General features: G+C 39.0%; 1 protein-coding gene across 2 annotated transcripts in view; it reads right to left on the bottom strand.

Moving 5' to 3' along the window:
* Positions 1-295: 295 nt before the first annotated feature.
* The window catches only part of itsn2b (intersectin 2b), a 35,156-nt gene continuing 14,620 nt past the window's right edge, over positions 296-20,831 (bottom strand). Inside the window, exons 18-41 of one of the 2 annotated variants that reach the window (XM_088334805.1) lie at positions 18,806-18,963; positions 17,920-18,737; positions 17,687-17,808; positions 17,344-17,592; positions 16,855-17,051; positions 16,515-16,567; positions 15,947-16,113; positions 15,853-15,877; positions 15,603-15,724; positions 13,608-13,701; positions 13,226-13,423; positions 11,036-11,157; positions 10,864-10,970; positions 10,599-10,782; positions 8,599-8,697; positions 8,426-8,509; positions 8,223-8,306; positions 8,056-8,118; positions 7,813-7,962; positions 7,584-7,702; positions 7,090-7,172; positions 6,923-7,006; positions 6,619-6,792; positions 296-1,504 (exon numbers count right to left, since the gene is read on the bottom strand). In XM_088334805.1, the coding sequence (XP_088190931.1) occupies positions 1,356-1,504; positions 6,619-6,792; positions 6,923-7,006; positions 7,090-7,172; positions 7,584-7,702; positions 7,813-7,962; positions 8,056-8,118; positions 8,223-8,306; positions 8,426-8,509; positions 8,599-8,697; positions 10,599-10,782; positions 10,864-10,970; positions 11,036-11,157; positions 13,226-13,423; positions 13,608-13,701; positions 15,603-15,724; positions 15,853-15,877; positions 15,947-16,113; positions 16,515-16,567; positions 16,855-17,051; positions 17,344-17,592; positions 17,687-17,808; positions 17,920-18,737; positions 18,806-18,963 (3,705 nt within the window). In that variant the 3' untranslated portion in view covers positions 296-1,355. Of the gene's footprint in view, positions 1,505-6,112; positions 6,793-6,922; positions 7,007-7,089; positions 7,173-7,583; positions 7,703-7,812; positions 7,963-8,055; positions 8,119-8,222; positions 8,307-8,425; positions 8,510-8,598; positions 8,698-10,598; positions 10,783-10,863; positions 10,971-11,035; positions 11,158-13,225; positions 13,424-13,607; positions 13,702-15,602; positions 15,725-15,852; positions 15,878-15,946; positions 16,114-16,514; positions 16,568-16,854; positions 17,052-17,343; positions 17,593-17,686; positions 17,809-17,919; positions 18,738-18,805; positions 18,964-20,831 lie in introns of those variants that run through there. The other variant, XM_088334803.1, reaches the window with a different exon arrangement.

Below are 20,831 nucleotides of genomic sequence, written 5' to 3'. Positions count from 1 at the left end.
TTCCTTTTTTTCCTGCTAGTCTACTTCCTCTCTTTTCCTTTTACTCTTTTTTTACTGGGTGTTTCTTTTGTATTGCTTTATCGTCTTTTCCTTGTTCTTTTTCTTTTTCCCCAGTCATCTCTCAACAGTATTTCATCCAGTTTTCTTTGGGTGGGCAGAGCGTGCCTGTGGGTTAACATTGCAGACTCCGGCCCTTCTCTGGTAACGCCCCTAGTATGTACTAAAAAACAAAGTACCAATATTAGGTTGTGAAACAAAATGTTCCCGAAACTTTTAAATAATCTGGACGCCCAGCCATTTTTTAGGTTTTTTATTTGACATGAAAAACCCTGCTCAAGTGTCCTGTAGAGGCCCAGGTAAATATGAACAGGAGGTTGGTTAACAGATACTTCGCAAGCACAGCTGATGGTTTCAAAATGTAATAAACTGATGTTATGTGAGAACTTGGGAAGTGTGCATAAAAAGTTCAAAAGTAAGAAATGTCAAATCAATGACATGGAAAGAAATAAAAATTACCTGCTTGACCTAACAGGAGCCGACAGACAACAACAACAAAAAAATACCAGATTGCCGAATATGACAAGGTCTGTAATGTAGTATTTTTTTTAAAGTCCCACTCATAAATTAAGAAATAAATACAAATAGGAAATATATTGCAGAATACCAAAGGCATGGGGTGACATTCAAATCTAGGAAAGACCAGAAAGTTACATTATAAATTTTCCTGATAAAAAGGATTTCAGCCAACTGAAATTAAACATTAGCAGGACCCACTTTAACATAAAATAATCACATTATTGCACAGCCACAGCATTTGTTTCAACTGGAGTCTAAAATATACATGCAAAAATTAAATATTTGAAGCAGGATCGCCCAACTAACCCACTTCATTCTTAAATGTCCAGAGAGTAGACCTTCAAATAGGTAGGCACACAGTTAAACAAAGTCAAGAAAACGCCTTAAAAATTAATTTAATAAAACCAAAATGGCCATACCACAATTAAAATACAGAGCAGCGTGTCCTTAAGTTGTTATTAATAAAATTAACATTCTGTCACATTCATACTGATCCTGAGATAAAGTCACAGGCACAGTTTAACAAGTTGAAAGAAGCTCATTGTGGCATTTACAAAAGAGACAAAACAATTATGTCATCAAGGCCTCAGGCCATACGTTAAAATGGAGCAGAAAGCACTTTAGTGTCCTTACAGGGAACGGACCCCAATTAACATGAGATTTTCCATCTACAACAGTGGAAGCTATAACAATGTCTTCTCGTCATATTGTTCGGAATGTCAGCAAAGCCATCAGGCTTGGGGGAGCACTATCCCATTTTAAGATTGCCTTAAATGGTGTCATTTGTCATTAAAAAGCTGCAGGTCGAGGCGGACCCAAACTTCTCCAGTGGGCACCTCGTGCAGCAGAAGACGTCGTGTTACGGCGCCTTTACTCTCAAGCTCTTTCCTTATGGTCGCCACCGGAACCTTCGTCCGTCCCAGGAATTCTGTGACGAGAAGATTAACGTTTTTTTAATCTAGGATTATTTGTTCTACATTGGTATAGAACAGTGGTATCCAACATAGTGCCCTCTAAGGACAGCTGAAGTCCATGCAGACTGGTTCTGAAAATAGCTCACCAGTCCTGGGTCATTGTGATTTTCTAGTAAAACGATTTTTTTTACAGTGGTTGACTGAGTGTATTTAACCTTACTTCCAATAATCAACCTGGAAATAACAAAATACCAACATAGTAATAACATGATAAGATGCTATTTTAGAAATACAGATAAAACTGAGTACCCCTTGTGCTAATTAGTAACAAAATCTCAGGTTGAAAAAGGTTGGAGACCCCTGGTATAAATTAATGTGTGGATTAAATCCCTAAATTAAAAGAACAATATGAATTCCTTATGGTGGACATTTATTCAAAATGTTAATCCTAAATAACTTTAGTGGTTTAAAAAAAAACAACAACAACAAGGAAAACGCTATTTTTTTTAACAAATTAAGTAATTCAAGTAACTAAGTAAAACCGCAGGAAAAAAACTTGAAAGTTTTCTGATAAATTGTGCTAATGTGATACAAAATCATCTACAGTTGTGTTCAAAAGTTTACATACACTTGTGAAGAACATAATGTCATGGCTCTCTTGCTTTTCCGTTTATTTCTACAACTCTGATTTTTCTCTGATAGATTGGAACAGAGTTCTTTGTCACAAAAAAACATTCATGAGGTTTGGTTCTTTTATGACTTTATTATGGGTTAATAGAAAAATATTCAAAACTGCCGGGTCAAAAAATACATACATTAGCACGAATTAGCAATTTTGGTAACTTAGAAAGTTGTGTCAGTAAAATGAGCTTCATAGCATGGCATCTTATTTTCTTGTGAGTGATTATGATTGAGTACAGCTGGTGACTTCTCTGAGGCCATTTAAATGGGGCTCATTGGATACAAACGCTACAATTGGAAAGTCAAAGGAGCTCAGCAGGGATCTGAAAAAGCGAATGATTGACTTGAACAAGTCAGCAAAGTCACTTGGAGTCATTTCAAAGCAGCTGCAGGGTCCAAGAGCAACAATGCAAACAAGTATTTGTAAATATAAAGTGCAAGGCACTGTTTTGTCACTACCACGATCAGGAAGAAAACGCAAGCTATCACCTGCTGCAGAGAAAAATTGGTCAGGAGGGTGAAGATTTAACCGAGAATCACCAAAAAGCAGATCTGCCAAGAATTAGAAGCTGCTGGAACACAGGTGTCAGTGTCCATAGTCAAGCGTGTTTTGCATCTCCATGTACTGAGAGGCTGTAGTGCAAGAAGAAATCCCTTGCTCCAAAAGCGGCACCATAAGGCTCAACTGAAGTTTGCTGCTGAACACATGGAGAAAGATTAGACCTTCTGCAGGAAAATTCTATGGTCAGATGAAAAAAAATCATGCTATTTGGCCACAATGCCCAGCAATATGTTTGGAGAAGAAAAGGTGAGGCTTTTAACCCCAAGTACACCATGCCTACTGTCTTAAGTGTGATGATATTATGCTGTCGGGTTGTTTGGGTGACAATCAAACTGGTGCTTTACAGAGAGTAAATGGGATAATAAAGAAGGATTACCTTGAAATTCTTCAAGATAACCTTCAGTCATCAGCCCGATGTGTTTGCAACTGTATATTTTTGTAATGTATTTATTTGTATTTATTTGAGACACTTATGCTGATTTTCACGAACGAATAAGAAAGAAGGGGCGGAGCAAACATGGGCTGATGGGAACTGGGGACGTGTAAAGGTGAGTGTTTGTAAACACAGGAGACAATAGTGGATATATATTTTTCCCACCCTTACCTTTGGAAATATACAATTTATTTTCCTTGGATTACTTTCAACGGGTACCCGGACTCTGCAGGTCTGCATCAAATGATAAGTAGCTTGCTCTGTCATGTATCGGCCCGGTATCGCAGTACCACCGGGAACAATGCAATAGCAATAAGAAGCGTATAATGAACTGACCGATAACGGATAATGGATAATGAATAACGAAGATAGAACAATAACCCTTAAAAACCCCTAAAAACCCCAATAAGAGCTTGCTCTGTCCACTCCACGCATCGGCCCGGTATTGCAGTACCTCCGGGAACGGTGCATTCGCAATGTTCGCAGCAAGGCTTTAGGACTAGGACCTTAGCTTGGCCTTTTGGCTGAGAGTAAGTGTCCCGGCTCCTAGGCTTTGGAGCGTATTATGAACTGACCAATAACGGATAATGGATAATGAATAACGAAGATAGAACAATAACCCTTAAAAACCCCAAAACCCCACTGATAGTTACGTGCTTTACGGGGTGAGTCGGTCGAGGAGGTCTCGGAACAACTTTGCCAGGGACTGGCTCACTCTCACCGCCATCAAGGACGCCATCTGCACCTCCAGAAACCTGCTGGTGTGGAGGTGCAGGCAGATCCCCCCCGTGGCTGTGCTCCAAATGGCTGCAGATACCATACAATCTGCGAGTGGCGGGCCTAGGACGCAGCCATAAAGAAGACTCGTCTGCACCCACCCGAAGGGGGGAACCGGAGCTACACTGTGGGAGTCCCGGAAGCAACGGCCTGGGTTGTGGAACCCAGAAGGGAGAGGACCCACACAGAAGGGAGAAGACCCACACAGAGGGCTGAAAGGATGCTGCTTGGGAGGGTGGGATGGCAGAGCTATGCCCTTGCACAATAGTATTGCCTTTTACACGCTGGTTAACTACTGTTAAAAGAAAATAACTCTGAAATTGTTTAATTGATGTTGAAAATGTCAGAAAAAATGTTAAAACGTCATATCGTCTCGTCATACAGTCAGATATAAAAAAAAAAGTGAATAAGTTTGTTTTGCTGCTGTTGGTGTCGGTGGATTTGTTCAGACCAAGGACAATTGACTTTGGCCTGGACGGATCTATTAACACTAACAAAGATGTCATATAATGAAATTGTGAATATGCTTGATTGCTAATAAGATTTTCGAGAAAGGTTGTTCAAACCTCACATTGAGTTTGCTGTTAAAAACGTCATATTGGAATATAATATTGTGAATGTGCTTAATTGCTGTTGAGATTGTCATGATTGTTTTCTGTTATAAGTGTCAATAAATTTGTTCAAAAAAAAAAAAAAAAAGATAGTTTCTTGGCCCTTTGGCTAGGACCTTGACTCAGCTCCTTGTCTGGGAGCAAGTGTCTCAGCCTATTGGCTTTGAGATGTATCATGAATTGACTAATAATAGACAGTGGACAATTGATAAAGAATATATGTCAAAAAAATTATACAAAATCCCCCCGTCAACAGAATAGTTCATTCAAAGAACATCCATTATTTAATGTGGGCGCATGCGGCTAATATACTGGTGCGGCTTGTGTACGTACTAAGACGGTTGCTGGTGCGGCTTGTGTGTGTACCAAGACGGTTTTCCTCTCAAAATGCGGTGGGTGCGCCTTATAGTCTGGAATTTACGGTAATTGAAGTGAAACTGGCCAAGGGACATGTTACCAAATATTCGCGCTGCTGTATGTATACTTAGGTCCCGAAGTGCCCAACTTGTTTGGGTGTTTGGCCATTTGGGTTGGCCATTGTCCAAAAATGTTTTTTGCTATTTTTTTCCCTTTTTTATTTTCTTTGTTATTGTATGTGTTTGTCTTGCCGTCGGTCACCAAGGTAAATAGAATAAATAGAAAAATATATTTTAAGAATTATGTAAGGCAGGGCTCTCAAGACTTTTTCAAGCTGAGAGCTATTTTTTGTTACTGATTAGAGCAAAGGGCAACCAGTTTGATATGCATTTCTAAAATAACAACTTGTTGTATTACTATGTTGTTACTATGTTAACACTATGTTAATTATTGGGAGAAGGTTAACATAAATCAGTCCACCACAAAATAATAATAGTAATAATAATTTTAGTGGAAAAATCGCAATGACCCAGCACTGGTGAGCAACTTTTAGAAAAGGCACCTCAGCTGTCATTAGGGGTCACCTTGATGCCTGTGGGTACCATACTGGTGAACCTTTATGTAAGGTAAAATAACAAAAAAATACACTTAAAAGGAAAAATAAAAACTTTTCTTCAACTGCATTTTTGGCAGCTGATGAGCAGGGCTATTAAAAGGAAAACTGACCGTCAGGCGCAAACAGGTCCCTTTCAAATATGGTGATACTCAGGACATCTTGGTAAACATCTTTGATTTGGAACTGACAGTTGAAGTTCCATTTGGGGGACACAGTTTTTTTTTTGTTACTGATTAGAGCAAAGGGCAACCAGTTTGATATGCATTTCTAAAATAACAACTTGTTGTATTACTATGTTGTTACTATGTTAACACTATGTTAATTATTGGGAGAAGGTTAACATAAATCAGTCCACCACAAAATAATAATAGTAATAATAATTTTAGTGGAAAAATCGCAATGACCCAGCACTGGTGAGCAACTTTTAGAAAAGGCACCTCAGCTGTCATTAGGGGTCACCTTGATGCCTGTGGGTACCATACTGGTGAACCTTTATGTAAGGTAAAATAACAAAAAAATACACTTAAAAGGAAAAATAAAAACTTTTCTTCAACTGCATTTTTGGCAGCTGATGAGCAGGGCTATTAAAAGGAAAACTGACCGTCAGGCGCAAACAGGTCCCTTTCAAATATGGTGATACTCAGGACATCTTGGTAAACATCTTTGATTTGGAACTGACAGTTGAAGTTCCATTTGGGGGACACAGTTTTTTTTTGTTACTGATTAGAGCAAAGGGCAACCAGTTTGATATGCATTTCTAAAATAACAACTTGTTGTATTACTATGTTGTTACTATGTTAACACTATGTTAATTATTGGGAGAAGGTTAACATAAATCAGTCCACCACAAAATAATAATAGTAATAATAATTTTAGTGGAAAAATCGCAATGACCCAGCACTGGTGAGCAACTTTTAGAAAAGGCACCTCAGCTGTCATTAGGGGTCACCTTGATGCCTGTGGGTACCATACTGGTGAACCTTTATGTAAGGTAAAATAACAAAAAAATACACTTAAAAGGAAAAATAAAAACTTTTCTTCAACTGCATTTTTGGCAGCTGATGAGCAGGGCTATTAAAAGGAAAACTGACCGTCAGGCGCAAACAGGTCCCTTTCAAATATGGTGATACTCAGGACATCTTGGTAAACATCTTTGATTTGGAACTGACAGTTGAAGTTCCATTTGGGGGACACAGTTTCATTGAGCGTTCGTGACGTGTAGATCTGAGGTCCCATGGTCACCTCGCAGTACGGATTCATTTTACCTGCAGCGGGATGAAAGTTGGTTAATGTAAAAAGCATCTCACAGCCATTAAAATATAATGAAATAATCAATGTTAAAAATACATAAAGTATTGTGTAATAGTAAAACGTTCCAGGTGTGTTCATGCTCACCATTGGACCTAACGGCTTTCAACTCTGTAGCCTCCAAGATAGTGACAAGCAAACGGCCGATACCAGTTCCCTTCACTGATCGAGCTGAACAGACAAGAGCAGAGACATTTATGAGTAAAAGGCACATTACAATATCCACACGAAGATGTGAACGTGTGAGACGATACAGTGGTAGGCCTTGTCCCGCTTTTTCTTCTCCATCTCGAGATATTCTTCAGATGCTGCTTTGATCTTCTGAACCCAAGATGTCCTGCAAACGCAAAGGATCAGTGTAATCATTCAGACTACAAAATGCATACAATACTTAGTAAAATTGAGTGATTAAAGTGAAACATTAACATTAAATACAGTGCACAAGTTAACCTTATTTGACCTTTTTTAAAGAATTGATTGCTCTTGTTCCGATTCTCTAGTCCTTATCATAACACTAACCAGCAAAAGTCATAGGTTGAAAGAATGTGTGTTAGTGTGCTTAACTACCTTTCATTGATATTGTCTGTCCTCAGGATGTAAACAGTATCAATGTGTGAGATGTGGAAGATGGGTTATTTGACCTTTTTTAAAGAATTGATTTCTCTTGTTCCGATTCTCTAGTCCTTATCATAACACTAACCAGCAAAAGTCATAGGTTGAAAGAATGTGTGTTAGTGTGCTTAACTACCTTTCATTGATATTGTCTGTCCTCAGGATGTAAACAGTATCAATGTGTGAGATGTGGAAGATGGGTTCATCACTGGAAGGGTCCGGTAGCTTTACTAGTACTTCATTGAGCATAATAGGCTGCAAAAAAAATAAATAAAAGAAAACAAAACACAAACATTAATCCAAAAACCAAGAGTGAATAATTTTTGTGTCTCAGCTTGACTGACAGGACATGTTGCTTAACTTACTGGCTTGTACATTTTGAGTTGCCCATTGTACTTGGTACTGAATAGCTTATCAATACCAGATGAGGTGAACTGCTTCACAGCGTAAGTCAAGAGAAGAAAGTCGTTGAACAAGAAGGTCCAAAGTTCCTTGTTGCTCTTAACTTTGAACATCTTGCAAAATTGATGAAAACAAATTGAAGTAACAACAGTTATTTGTGACACAATTAAGAGTTTATTTATTTATTTATTTTTAACATCAGTCACCTTGCCGCTGTGGAGCAATTTTCTCGGACCCAGACAGTTGGTGATGGAGTTATAAACAATATTCTGTGCAAAGAAAACAAAGATAGCATTGTCAAATGCTATCTTTTTTCAGTAAAGTGACTGAACAGCAGCAGTTTAAACTCAAACTGCAGTATATAACCTAGTACCTCAGCTGTGCCCTCACAGAGGACGTGATTCTGAACCCACTCCAGCCTATCAGAATTCTCTGTGTCTCTCACACCTTCATTAACCTGGTTGGCACATGACATCAGTCCGAATCGTCAAAAAAAATTATATGTCTGAGGGATGCCCACATTTCTTTGTGGTATATTTATGTTTAGTATTTAACAAATATAGAATAATGACACACCTGTTGACAGAGTTCCTCTGCCCTCTCCAGAGCTTCTTTGAGAGGGCCCCTGTCCCCGTGGCCCTCTGCAGTACACTCCAGAATCTGGTAAAAGGTGTCAAAAACAATAACGGTTTTGCTTTTGTTCTGATTGGACAGAGTGTGGGGCACAAGAAACATGAAGACTAGCATACATTTTTGATGATCAGCGGGTAGCGTGTGATCCTCTGCATGGGTTTGAGAAGGAAGCTGGAGAGGGGCATCCCTTTACATCTAAAATCGCTGCCCAGTTTCTGACAAATAAAAGTGAATACAAGAAGTTTAAAGACGCATAAATTGTTAAGTTGATTGTTTGACCAAAGGAGACTTCAATCTCACTTTAAATACGTGTTTTTTAATCTAAATGATTAAGCTTTGATAAAACACCCTCTGAGCTATTGATTATTTAAATGTTTTAATGCATTCCTTTTCTTCTATGTAGTCCAATATCAAAACAGATGGGTGAGTTTACGTCAAGGTATAATTACTCCGGACCAGCCCGCCCCGAGACTGGGAGGTTGCATGTTCAAGCCTCGGCCGGGTCATACCTAAGACTTATAGCATTGGTACTCATTGCCTCCCCGCTTGGCGCTCGGAGGTAGGGGTTGGGGGGTTTGGTCACCTAATGACTTCAAACACATCAGTTGGGTTGAGCGAGAGGGCTGGGAATCCCCTCCTCTGCATCAATCTCCCAGAAAGAGTCAGAAATGTGAATGTGTTCCTGACTCTAGCCACCTCCCACTAAGGCGATATGGCTCCGGTATATATACAGTAATCCCTCGGTTATTGCGGTTAATGGGGTCCAAAACCACCCGCGAAAAGTGAAAATCTGCGAAGTAGCGACGCCCCTTCAAAAATGCTTAAAAAATTAAATTATTTTATTTTTTTAGGCCCGCAAAGCTCTGAACCCGCGAAAATGGAACCACGAAGTAGCGACGCCCCTTCAAAAATGCTTTAAAATATATATATATATTTTTAACTTATTTGATTTTATTATTATTTTTAGACCTGCGAAGCTCTGAACCCGCGAACGTGGAACCGTGAAGTAGCGAGGTCCCACTGTATATAATAATCTATAATAATTACTCCTGATAAGCCAATGTCTTGTGGGCGTTTCACCTTAAGGATCTTAAAATGAGAAAAAAGAGACAGATTGTTTGCAATTGTAGATAAAACAGATGTTGGCTATTAGTTTATTACCTATATCAATAAGATACTAATTCTGAACTCTATTGTGCTCAATCGTAACCGATAACACTAGTACATAAAATGAATAATATTTTCAAAGAAAACCTTTCAATTTCCAAATTATTTATTGCTAAAATTACATTAAATTATTGACAAATTCCTACATTTTACCAAGAAAGCATATTGTAAAATGACCACTAGAGGGTAGCCGATACTCTTAAAAAAACAACCTCATACCCTAACTGAAACCTGAAATCAGTACTCGCACATCCCTAGTAGATGGAAAACATTTAAGGAAAATATATCATATATTCGTTTACGGATATTCCTTTGAAATAATCTGGGGCAGTTTTTTTTCGTGAAAATGAATTACTCAAAAATTATATTGGTAATAGTACTTTTGACTGCAATATTCAATAATCCCTAATTTGGTTCATTTGTTTACAAATTTGCAATCCAAAACGGAAAGTATGTCTTGCAGTCATAGATAGATAGAGATAGAGATAGAGATAAAGAGATAGATGAAGAGATAAAGAGAGAGACAGAGAGATAAATAGATAGATAGATACTTTATTCATCCCCGTAGGGAAATTCACATATGTAAAATATTTTCAAACCAAATATTTTCAATAAAAAATATCCTATTCCTCTTTGGATTTCCCTTAATACTAATATATTTTGAGCAGTTGAGCACATATTTTTGTTAACTAGAATCTGTTACTACAAAGGAATAAAAACTGTAGAATCAGGGAATCTATTCTTAATGAAGACATTTTAGGGAAAATGTTTTGTCAAAATAACACCAACATTTGCCTAGGTTACAAATCGTTTTCCTTCACAAGTGAGAAACTTGGACTTTGCATCACAATCTTTGTTTTTAGACAATAATGAGACATTTTGGATGTGTAGGCAAAAATGCATAAATACATTTGCAGTGACGTAGAGGCTTAAGGAGGTGTTCTCATACCTTAAGGAATGCCTTAAATTCTGGCTCATTGTCAGTGCGAGACTGCAGCAATGTGGCCCCATTAATTTGACACGAGCAGAAGTGGATGTACGGATGCATTTGGGACAGCTCAGCAACCAGAACATCTCCCACCATTTGCACTGGCATGTTCTCCCCACCGCTCATCTTTCGAGCAAACAAGGCCCTGAACAAAAATAAAGTGGCAAAATATTGAGAACAAAGCAAACTAAAAACTTAAACCTTTTTAAGTAAATGCGACACTAACCTGAGAAGTTTAGAGTTGATAGAGATCAGTTCTCTCCAGTTTGCAAAAATCATATTCATCTCCGCATCAGTCATTCGTCCAGAATTTGACATGGGATTATGAAAAACCTGAAAGTAGCAGCACAGATATTTTCCATGCAAAGGCACATTTGTCATAGTGAACTTGGTCGCACCTCAAGCACCGTCTGCAAGTCCTCAACGTATTTTTCCTCAGTCTGTAATAGCTCATGAATGTAGCCTTGCCTTTTCTTCTCTAGTGGGCTCAGGGAGTCAAAGCTGGTCAGGTTCGCGCACCCTACAGGATACAAAAACACACAGACAAGACGGGGTATTTTGGATCTAAAAACGAAAATAGTCAAGCCAGTATAAATAAGCAATTCAATTGAGCCGCAGCAATTTGCAACGTATGTACTGCCTCTTCCTGGACATCGAAACAAAAAAATGTAACCTGGACTGTCAGGTCTGTTGATGATAACACAACAAATCGATGCTGTACTTACCAATAATCATGATTCAACATTTGTGGGAGTCCCAAACTTCATGTTCTTTTTGTTTCCTAACCCAAGATTCACTTTTGACATCTTCCCAGAGATTTAAAAAATATGTTCTGTAAAGTCACAATCTGAAGACTACCGCATATAAATGTGGGTATTGACAAAAGTATTTAATATTGTCTTTGTAGACTTAACTCTTGTCAACGTGCCGTCTTTCTCACCTTCCATGTGAAAATTGAATCAGTTTGTGCCAAAACAAGCAAAGGGTTTGCGTCTTGAGTTTCCAGCTGGCGTACAACTATATTTGGTTATAAAGCCTTTAAAATGTGTACATGGTTAAGTCAATGAAACTAAGATTACAAATACAATTTTAGATCTTTTAAAACTGATCAACATCCTCAGATAAATTGAGAGTGTAAGAACATTAAAAAACTGAATATTGTCCTTTGACAAGGATTTTATTGGGAGAATATTAATGTTTAATTTAGAAAATTTCTTTTTGAGTTTTTTAACAGCCTGATGCTGTGGGATGCATTTTTACCCATCTTAATTATTTTTCTGACATACATACATACACACACAAACAAACACCTAAATAAATATGAATAATAACACTAACACTCGAGAGTGAATTTCAACAAAGCTTTAATTTTCTTAAGGCAAACCCCAAACGAAATAAATACACATTATGATCAGTGCATGTTACCCTGTTTTCCTAAATCCTTAAATCTAAGGAGGTAAACATTTTGTTGAGTATGATATAACCGGTACTTAAAATAAGCATTAAATCCCCATTTCTTGCATTATCACAGCAAGACAAAGCACTAGACATGGATTTTCCCTCAAGCGTGCATGCTATTAAAAAAACCATACAACAAAAAAAAAAACACACAGTAAGTATACTTCCAATGAGAAGAAAGCACTAACCAACTTGATGCAAAAAGTTGTAATAAATGTTAGGGATAACAATTCTGGAGACATTCCTTAAAGGATTAAGTCAATCTGTGGATTCCCCAAATTAATGCCAAAAAAGCAGTACATTGGGGGAGAAAAACAAGAGTGCGAAAATGTAAACCATAGTAAACCCAGTCCCTTTCTCTGTGCAGTTAAGTTTTAGAAAACGCACAAAAACTCTCACAATGACAAAAATCCCCTAAAACATTAGAGTTCTTAAGTTAGAGTAATCAGTAGATGGGGTGGACAGTCCAGGCCATCCAAATACTGTACTACTGCAATCAAAGCAGTGTGCAATAATAGTGGGTCTGTAGTCATGTGAAGGAGGGTAGGTGGAGCCCATTCTACCATCCTAGAAGAAGAAAAGAGGGAAAGTGGGTTGGGAGGCATCAAGTGGGAAAATGAGGAAATTGGAGAAGTCGAGATTGTCAGCCAGCCAGTAATAGAGAAAAATATGGGCTAAAAATCAAGTCAAAAAGACAAATAACAGGCAGACATTTGTTTTTGACTTATCAAACATACTAAAAGCGTTGGAGTGGAAAATAAAATCTCCTTTTCTTATCGGTTGGTTAGTGTAATGGTTGACAAAAAGGATGGAAGTGGCCATCTAACAATAGAAAGATTTGGACTCCACCTAGACCTGTATAACTAAACAGTCAGAAAGTTGTTACGGAAGAAGAATTAAGGTAGGACTGCATAAATATGAAATAACCTTTTAGGTTTACCTTGCATTGATTTCTAATGTTTTGCAAAAGGGATAAAATTATTGAGAAAACTTCAAGCAAAGTGCAACGGTGATAGGACAGCTCCCACAAACCTCTTAAAACAAGCTTGCACGCAGAGAATGACTGACTAGTGTAAATTAATAGAAGAACTCAATTCAAGGGTGTTGTCATGTGTAAGTGCTCTACTTACACTGATGACTAGAGTCACCGTCTCCTGAGGTCGTCTTAACATAATTGGTGGGGAACAACCCAGTGGTTCCATTGACTTCTCCCTTCCACCAGTCGGGGTCGTTCTTATCGAGGACGGTGATCAGCTGGTTAGCTGAGAAGCTCAGCTCGTCCTTGTTGGCGGCTGTGTAGTCGTAAATGGCAAGGACTTGGCACACTCCTTGACAAAAGGGACAACATCAATGAGCTTTTTACCTCAGCCAAACGCTTTATACTAAATCTTCAATGTTAATGATGACAACGGCACAGTCTAACATGCCGGAGCAGTATTGGTTATATTTTCACCAAAAACATGGAACCCAACGTATTTTAAGTAGTTATGATCATGAGTAGGTGCACTTTACCTGAGTTGATAGCTGACATGGATTTGCCACTAGATCCCAATATCTGGATGTGCGATGAAGGAAACCAGCCTTTCTGCCGCTTTCTACCACGGGCCTGTTGACAAGAAGCATGTACAATTGAGAAACTGTCAAGAACCAGCATCTAAATAAAGGGTCAGGAAAGTTTTTGACTCAAACATCCATGAAATACATAGATTTTTTTTGAGAGCTACACCATACATTTTGAGACAAAATTCTGCAAGACCACCAAACCTGTTCTCCAGACAAAAGCTAATTCTTCAGCACATTTGATTTCACTGTGTTATATTTGATGATTTGATATAATCTATTATATATTAATAATGCCAAAGCCTATGTCCCATATCAACAAATATAACACCTAAAATCAGGGATCAGAATGGAGATTTTCATTTTCAGCTGAAATAGCCAGGGTCCAGGGCGGAGCCCGGTGGGGGGCTCAGGGGGATGAAGCCCCCCTGAAGCCAACAGCATTTATCTTATTTGCTATGTGAAAATTGCACTAGAATGAATTAAATCCAACAGAACATAAACCATGTACATTAAAAAAATAATAATATATTGACATTAAAAGCATTTGTAATATTGAACATGATCATGATGATACAAAATAATTTATTTTAATCATGTTTATAACAAATGGGTTAATTTTGTTTATCCTGTTCTAAATATTGTATAAACACAAAAGATAAAATCATTTCATAATGATTTATAAATACCTCAGACTGGGATTTTCTGTCACACAGGGGAACCAGTGGTTGACTGCTTCTAGTATTTGAAGTGGAAGGATTTGGAACGGCCAATAATGTGGATCCGACTGCATAATTTGATCGCCGGCAAGCTATTTTTGCTTTGTGCTTGTTCATTTTAGCATGATCGATCAGTGCCACACAACCTCGCGTACCATAATTGATCAGATCGACACAACTTCCTCGATCTTTGCGCCGATTTTAACGTTTACTGTGACAGTCTTCTCCAGCCATGACCACTTAAATTTATTCTTGATTCCTTTATCAATCTCGGAGACAAAAGCCTCGTCTTCTTTTCTTAGTATTTTCATATTTACTTTTTCGAACACTCATTTCACCGTTTGAAAAGACCGGAAGGAGCACCATGTTTGAGAAAGCCATTGCTCTGAACAAAAGCTCAGCTGATTGGTTATCAGCGAACCAATGGTAGGAGTCGATCTATTTGTTAGCGAAACCACGTTGTGTGACGAAACAGTCACGTATCATACCTCACCCCCCCAAAATATTTTCTCATCGAATTTAGACGATTTACGGAAGTGACCTTTGGGGTTCAAAGAGACACATTTTACAGGGATCAGAATTTTCCGCGGAAATCCGCGGATCCGCGGAAAATTCTGATCCCTGTAAAATGTGTCTCTTTTGCAGTTATTTAAGATTGCTGAGGCTCATTTTGACAATTATTGTGTTTGTAAATAATAGTTTCAAAACAAAGTGCAAGAGTTATTTTGTAAAAATGTCACAAAATGCTTCAAATGAGAAGGAGGCAGATGTATATACGGCATATGTGTGCAGAGATCCACATACCCCTACCAATCACCTAATAGAATTGCTCTTGGTGGTTGGCCAGTATTTTCTATGTTTAAAGGTTGTTTGGTGGGTTTTCATCATAAAATGTCTCAACAGTGAACATAGATTGTTTAATGAGATTTCACATAGAGGATTCCTTAGAGACATACAGCCAAAACGGAGTCTGTTTGTGTAACACCGTGAGTGTAAATTATAGTTGGAACTTTGCCCTATATATTTTGGACAAAACAAAAATGCTTCAGCTTTGTATACATTAAAATTTGAAAGTCACAGAAGATAACTATGGGCCTTGTTGTATCTCTAAGCCAGATGTACTGAAGAAAAGAGCCATATCCAGCTTGTGTTCCAGACTCCTGCACTAAATGGACTAAAATTCTTTGGTGCCTCCTGTCGAGAAGTATTTTGCATGAGCAGCACTGACCTGCAGCTCTCCAAGCCACCAGCCTGACATGTCCTTGCTGAGGATGACAACAAGTTGACCATTTTCCAGGTTAAGTTGCCCATGTACAGAGGAGATATGGGCTCTTGTCACCTTGCCAATCTCTATGATAGGAGAAATAAGAGAATATTGGAATGAAAAAGTCAAGAAAAACTAAAAATTAAAAAACACACAAACAAGTGTAATATTGGGTACTGATAGCTAAATCTAATAATCACATTAAGATACATACCTGGCTTCTTTGCAGCTGCTTTTGTCTGGGAAACATAACGTGATTTTAATAATGCACTTCATTAACATGTCATAAAATAGTTCAAAATCCTTACATCTGCATCTTTTGGTTTGACATAGGTGCCAGGGAAGGCGCCACAACGATCACCAATGGCACCATTCCACCACTCCCCATCTTTCTTGGTCACCAAGATCACGTCTCCCTTTCCAAATGTGAGATCTGCAGGCTCTGCTGACTCATATGGGTATAATGCCGTATACTCTATACAGCACGAGGGATAAAAAGTGAGAAGCCAGCAATCAAGTTGTTAGAACGACAATCAAAATTAAAAAAGGAAAGGAAAACAGGACATGAACATCACTATCTATAATGAATCGCAAAGGCTACTTTCTGGACGAAGACTGTACAATTGATTGCATTTACTATAAAAAATGAAATTTGATGCAACATGGTATGATAAATGATGCATTTTTAACACTCATCAAGTTTCTGAAGTCAATAAGTTTATAATTTTCCCCAATTTCTCACCACTAGTCGGCACTGCAGGTCCTGCTACCCAATTATGATTTGTTGGTGTGCTTTTGTGTCACTTTTCATGTTTCACAAGTGTCGATAGGAAAGGAGATAAAAAATAATCCAATATTCAAGTCAGATATATGTACCTTCAAATTGGCTGTTGCTCATTTCTGCAGCACTAGTTGTAGAGTGCTTCATGCTAAAAACACAAAACAATTCCCTCTTAGAATCTTATAACTAATCAACGGGATGGCTAAAAAAGGATGAAAGATTGTTAATGCAATGTCCTAGAATTGTGGAAAGAAATATGAACTATTATGTCTTTAATCCATTGTGTAAATGCGCTACCAAGGTTATATGTACGGTAAAAAGTGGGTGTATGCCAGCCCAAGCAAAGTGAGTTGTTTTACACCGAAGCTTTCAGAAATCTACATTCTACCAAGAAAGCAAAAACTCTGTTATAATTATATGTATTTGCATACGTACTCTGAACTGTCTTCTTCACCCAGAAGTGTCACATAAGACTTAGGAAACCAGCCTTGCTCCCCGTTCAGATTTCCCAGCCACCAACTTTCCTGCTGTTCCAGCACCTGAATCACATCGTCCTTATTGAAGTTTAGATGGTTGTCGGTCTTTGCGGTCCAAGAGCAGAGAGCCTGGGCGAGCAGGTTTCCTACCACTTGCTGATTAATGAACAAAATAAAATGGTTAACGTAAACCTATAAATATAAAATATTTATTCAATGTGGTACAATTCATATCAGATTGACCTGGAGTGGTTTGGAAATCAGTACACACGCTATGTAAGCCACAATAATAGTGAGCATTCATAATCATGTCTTGAACTCAACAAAAATAGCGAAAGATAGGAAAACAAAGACAAGATTGCAGCTTTATAATTCTTTCCTTATGCCGTATTTCACAAAATTGTACTACATAAGTGGATTTTGACAAACATTACCAAAAATATCTTACCTGTCCACCTGTGTCTGAGTGGGTGGGGTTTGGAGATTGTGTGGGGGTGAACGCAGATTTAGTCCCAGCTACCTTTGCCGCTTCAAGAGCATTTGAAAGTTGCGATTGGATCGGCAATTTTGGAGGTGGTGAAGCGGCTGTCAAGTTGGATGGACCCACCCTTTCGACATAGGTCTTTGGAAACCAACCCATCTGACCCAGCCTGCTCCCATACAACCAGCCTTCCTCTGGCTCTACTGTCTCATCCACCTGAGAGAAATTTGAAAGTGAAAAAGACAGACTTTCATTTATTTCACACAGACCAGATAAAAGTGAGACAATATGAAGCACCTTTCACTCATACCTCGATAATTTCATCTGCGTTGAAAGTAAGTTCTTCATGGTTTCGTGCAGTAAACGGGTAAAGTGCCCTAAAGGGTGTAAGAGTCAACGAACTCCTGGGTTGCATGACTCTTGGTTGCCGGCCTAAAGATGTAGAATGGGAATTTGAATTAGGCACAAATACACTCTTCCTAAAATATGATCCAACATAATGTGATAATATCATATCACATAACGAAGACAGTTTTTACTTACCTTTCCGCTCCTCCAGACCTCTAAGCAAAGAGTTCAGCTTCTCTTGAATGTCAATTTTGCCTCCGCTAGTTGAGTGATGCTCCTTTCTCTTCTTTTCTTCTTGTTCAGCCTTTCTCTTTCTATCCTCCTCTGCTCTTTTTCGTTCTTCCTCGCGCCTTCTCCAATCGTCCTCTTGTTGCTGCTGAAGCCTCTGTTTTTCTTCCTCCCTCTTTTTCCTTTCTTCTTCTTGTAGCTCTTTCCTCCTTCTTTCTTCCTCCTCCAACCTCTTCCTCTCCTCAGAGTCTCGGATGGCTGCCTGGGCGGCCCTCACTCTCCGTCTTTCCTCCTCCACCCGCTCCATCTCAAGTCTGCGTTCTTCTTCAAGACGCCTCCTCTCCTCTGCCTCCTGCTCACGCTTTCTTTGACGTTCCTCTTCCAGCCTCCTTCTCTCTTCCTCCCGCCTCAATCGCTCCTCTTCTTCTTTCCTTCGCTTCGCCTCCATTTTTTTATCCTCTTCGAGCTTCCTCCTCTCTGCCTCCAACTGCCTCCTCTCTTCCTCCAGTTTTTTCCTCTCGTCTTCCTGCCTCCGCCTCTCTGCAAGCCTTTGCCTTTCCTGTTCTTCCCTTCTTTTCCTCTCTTCTTCTTCCCTTTGCTTCCGCTCCGCCTCCTCCTTTGCCCTCAGTTCTCTTTCAGCTTCCAATTTTGCTGCCTGGATAAGAGCCTCCCTTTCTCTCTCCTCCTCCTTCCTTCTTTTGGCTTCTTGTTCATCCTGAAGCCTTTTTTGGTGCTCCTCCTCATCCCTCCTCAACTTTTCCTTCCATTGACGCTCCTTCTCAAGCCTGTGATACATATAAAAATACAAACTTAAAATATGATTTTACATTTAACTTTTGTGCTTTTCGAAGACCTTTGCTCTTCCTCTTCCTGTCGTCTCCGCTCTTCTTCCAGTTTTCTCCTTTCCTCATGCTCCTCCTTCCTCCTTATCAGCTCTAGCCTTTGGTTCTCTTTTATACTACGCAGGTTTTCAAGGGCTGTCTGCTGCTTTTGCTGGCTATCGCTCAATTCCTGATGTCAAAAAAGGGTAGCAAATGACCAACCAAAATGAGTTTATAGTCGAGCAAAATGTGCACTATTGCGCAAGTGCCAAAAGGAGAGAGGGGAACTATATTAAAAGAAAAGAAGATGTGATAGACAATGGCATATGCTAAAACATTGTATTTAAACTTGAGATCACCAAGGAAAATGAAAACCTGCAGTGTGTGGACGAGAGTTTTGAGACAAGCCAGCAGTGAGACGACAGGCTGAAGAAAAGCGTCATTAGCATCAGCATGCAACAAACTTACGTGGAAAATGACCAACAGGAGAACAGAAAAATGAGGCAGAATAAACGATGATTTTAAGGTAAGACAAAATGATAAGCTCAGGATAAAAGCGGGAACAATTTGGTCATATAACTTTTCTATCCATATGTCTATAACAGTCATTTTTTTACTCTGGTTTAAATCTCAATTTAACTTTACAAACATCATTAGACGCTTCAAAACTTACATTTTCCGTACCCCTACCCTGCCATAATAATCACCCAGTGTTCATTTTACCTCTGAAAAGTGATGGGTCCCGGGGACTCGCATGCTCAAAAATCTATGGGTCCCGACAGAGATCTATGGGTCCCCAAAATGTAGTGTTATCGAGGTTGAAATTGTAAATTGGCGACAAATATATAATATGAATCTATATTTTTCAGTTTTAATAACCACACTTAATTGGTAATAAAAAGCATTTATCACTTCAGATTTTTCAGTTCACAAAAATATTGTACATTATAAAAAATAACATTGCTGAAATATTAGTTTACATTTTTTGTAAATTGTCATTCTTTGTAACCATGCACACAGAACGAAATGTCGATACAACTGACCCGTACAGTTAAACTGTCGCGAGCCGATGCAGCCGCAGCCAAACAGGGCGCCGCCATTTCAGACCCAACTGCTGTGTTGGGAGTCATTAGGTGACCAGACCTCCCAATTCCAACCCTTAATGCCGAGCGCCAAGCAGGGAGGCAATGAGTAACAATGTTGTAAGTCTAAGTTAGGTATGACTCGACCGAGGCTTGAACCAGCGACATCCCAGTCTCGAAAGGGGCGCCTTACCATCTAGGCTACCGAGTCTATATATGTATTCATGCAGTTTTATTCACTTCAGATTTTTCAGTTCATATATTCTTTGTGGTTTGCTGTCCCCCCACAGTTGTAATGGCTTCTCAAGGTCCAATTGTTTGGTAAGATGCACATTCATAAGCTGGTGTGTTGCGATATTGAGGCGGTTTCGCTTTTTGTGAGGATGCTGTTTTGGACACTGAAAACCCTCTCACAACCTGCAGTATGTACGGCTGATGTAATTGCAAGCTGCACCAACAAAATGAGATTTGGAAAATCCTCCTTGTGGAAATAAATTATACTGCTCCACAAAATTCTCATATTATCCAGGCTATATTTCCGTGCCAACACCACCTCTTTCAGCAGACCCAATTCCCTTTACGCAGCACGGATTAATATTCTCGCCTCTGATGTTGTTGAATGCTCAGTGTAATCACCCTCCATCCACGCAACAGTTTTTGATTTTCCATAGTGCTCACACAGCATCTCTATCTCCCATGTTCTCTTTTTTCCTTTGATATCAGAAAGCTAAGGGGTCGCATGGCGAGAACAGAAAATGAAAAGAGAAGATCTCCTTCAGGAAATCTGTCATTTATATGGTCAATCAAGTTGTTGACAAAGGCAGCAGTGACTGTCGCTAAATTGAATCCTGGGGAATATGAAGCCTTATGAATGTCTTTGTAGGTCCCATTAGCAAGGTCTTTTCTCAGCTGCACTAAATGAGGAGTGTCTAAACCTTTAACAGCTTCCAATTCTGCAATGCATTGGGCTTTCTTC

This window comes from Urocampus carinirostris, chromosome 4, assembly GCF_059441175.1.
Source record: "Urocampus carinirostris isolate Australia breed hairy pipefish chromosome 4, RoL_Ucar_1.0, whole genome shotgun sequence".
Taxonomy (NCBI): Eukaryota; Metazoa; Chordata; class Actinopteri; order Syngnathiformes; family Syngnathidae; genus Urocampus; species Urocampus carinirostris.
The sequence above is the reverse complement of the archived record's forward strand: the minus strand, read 5'-3'. Positions and strand labels throughout refer to the sequence as shown.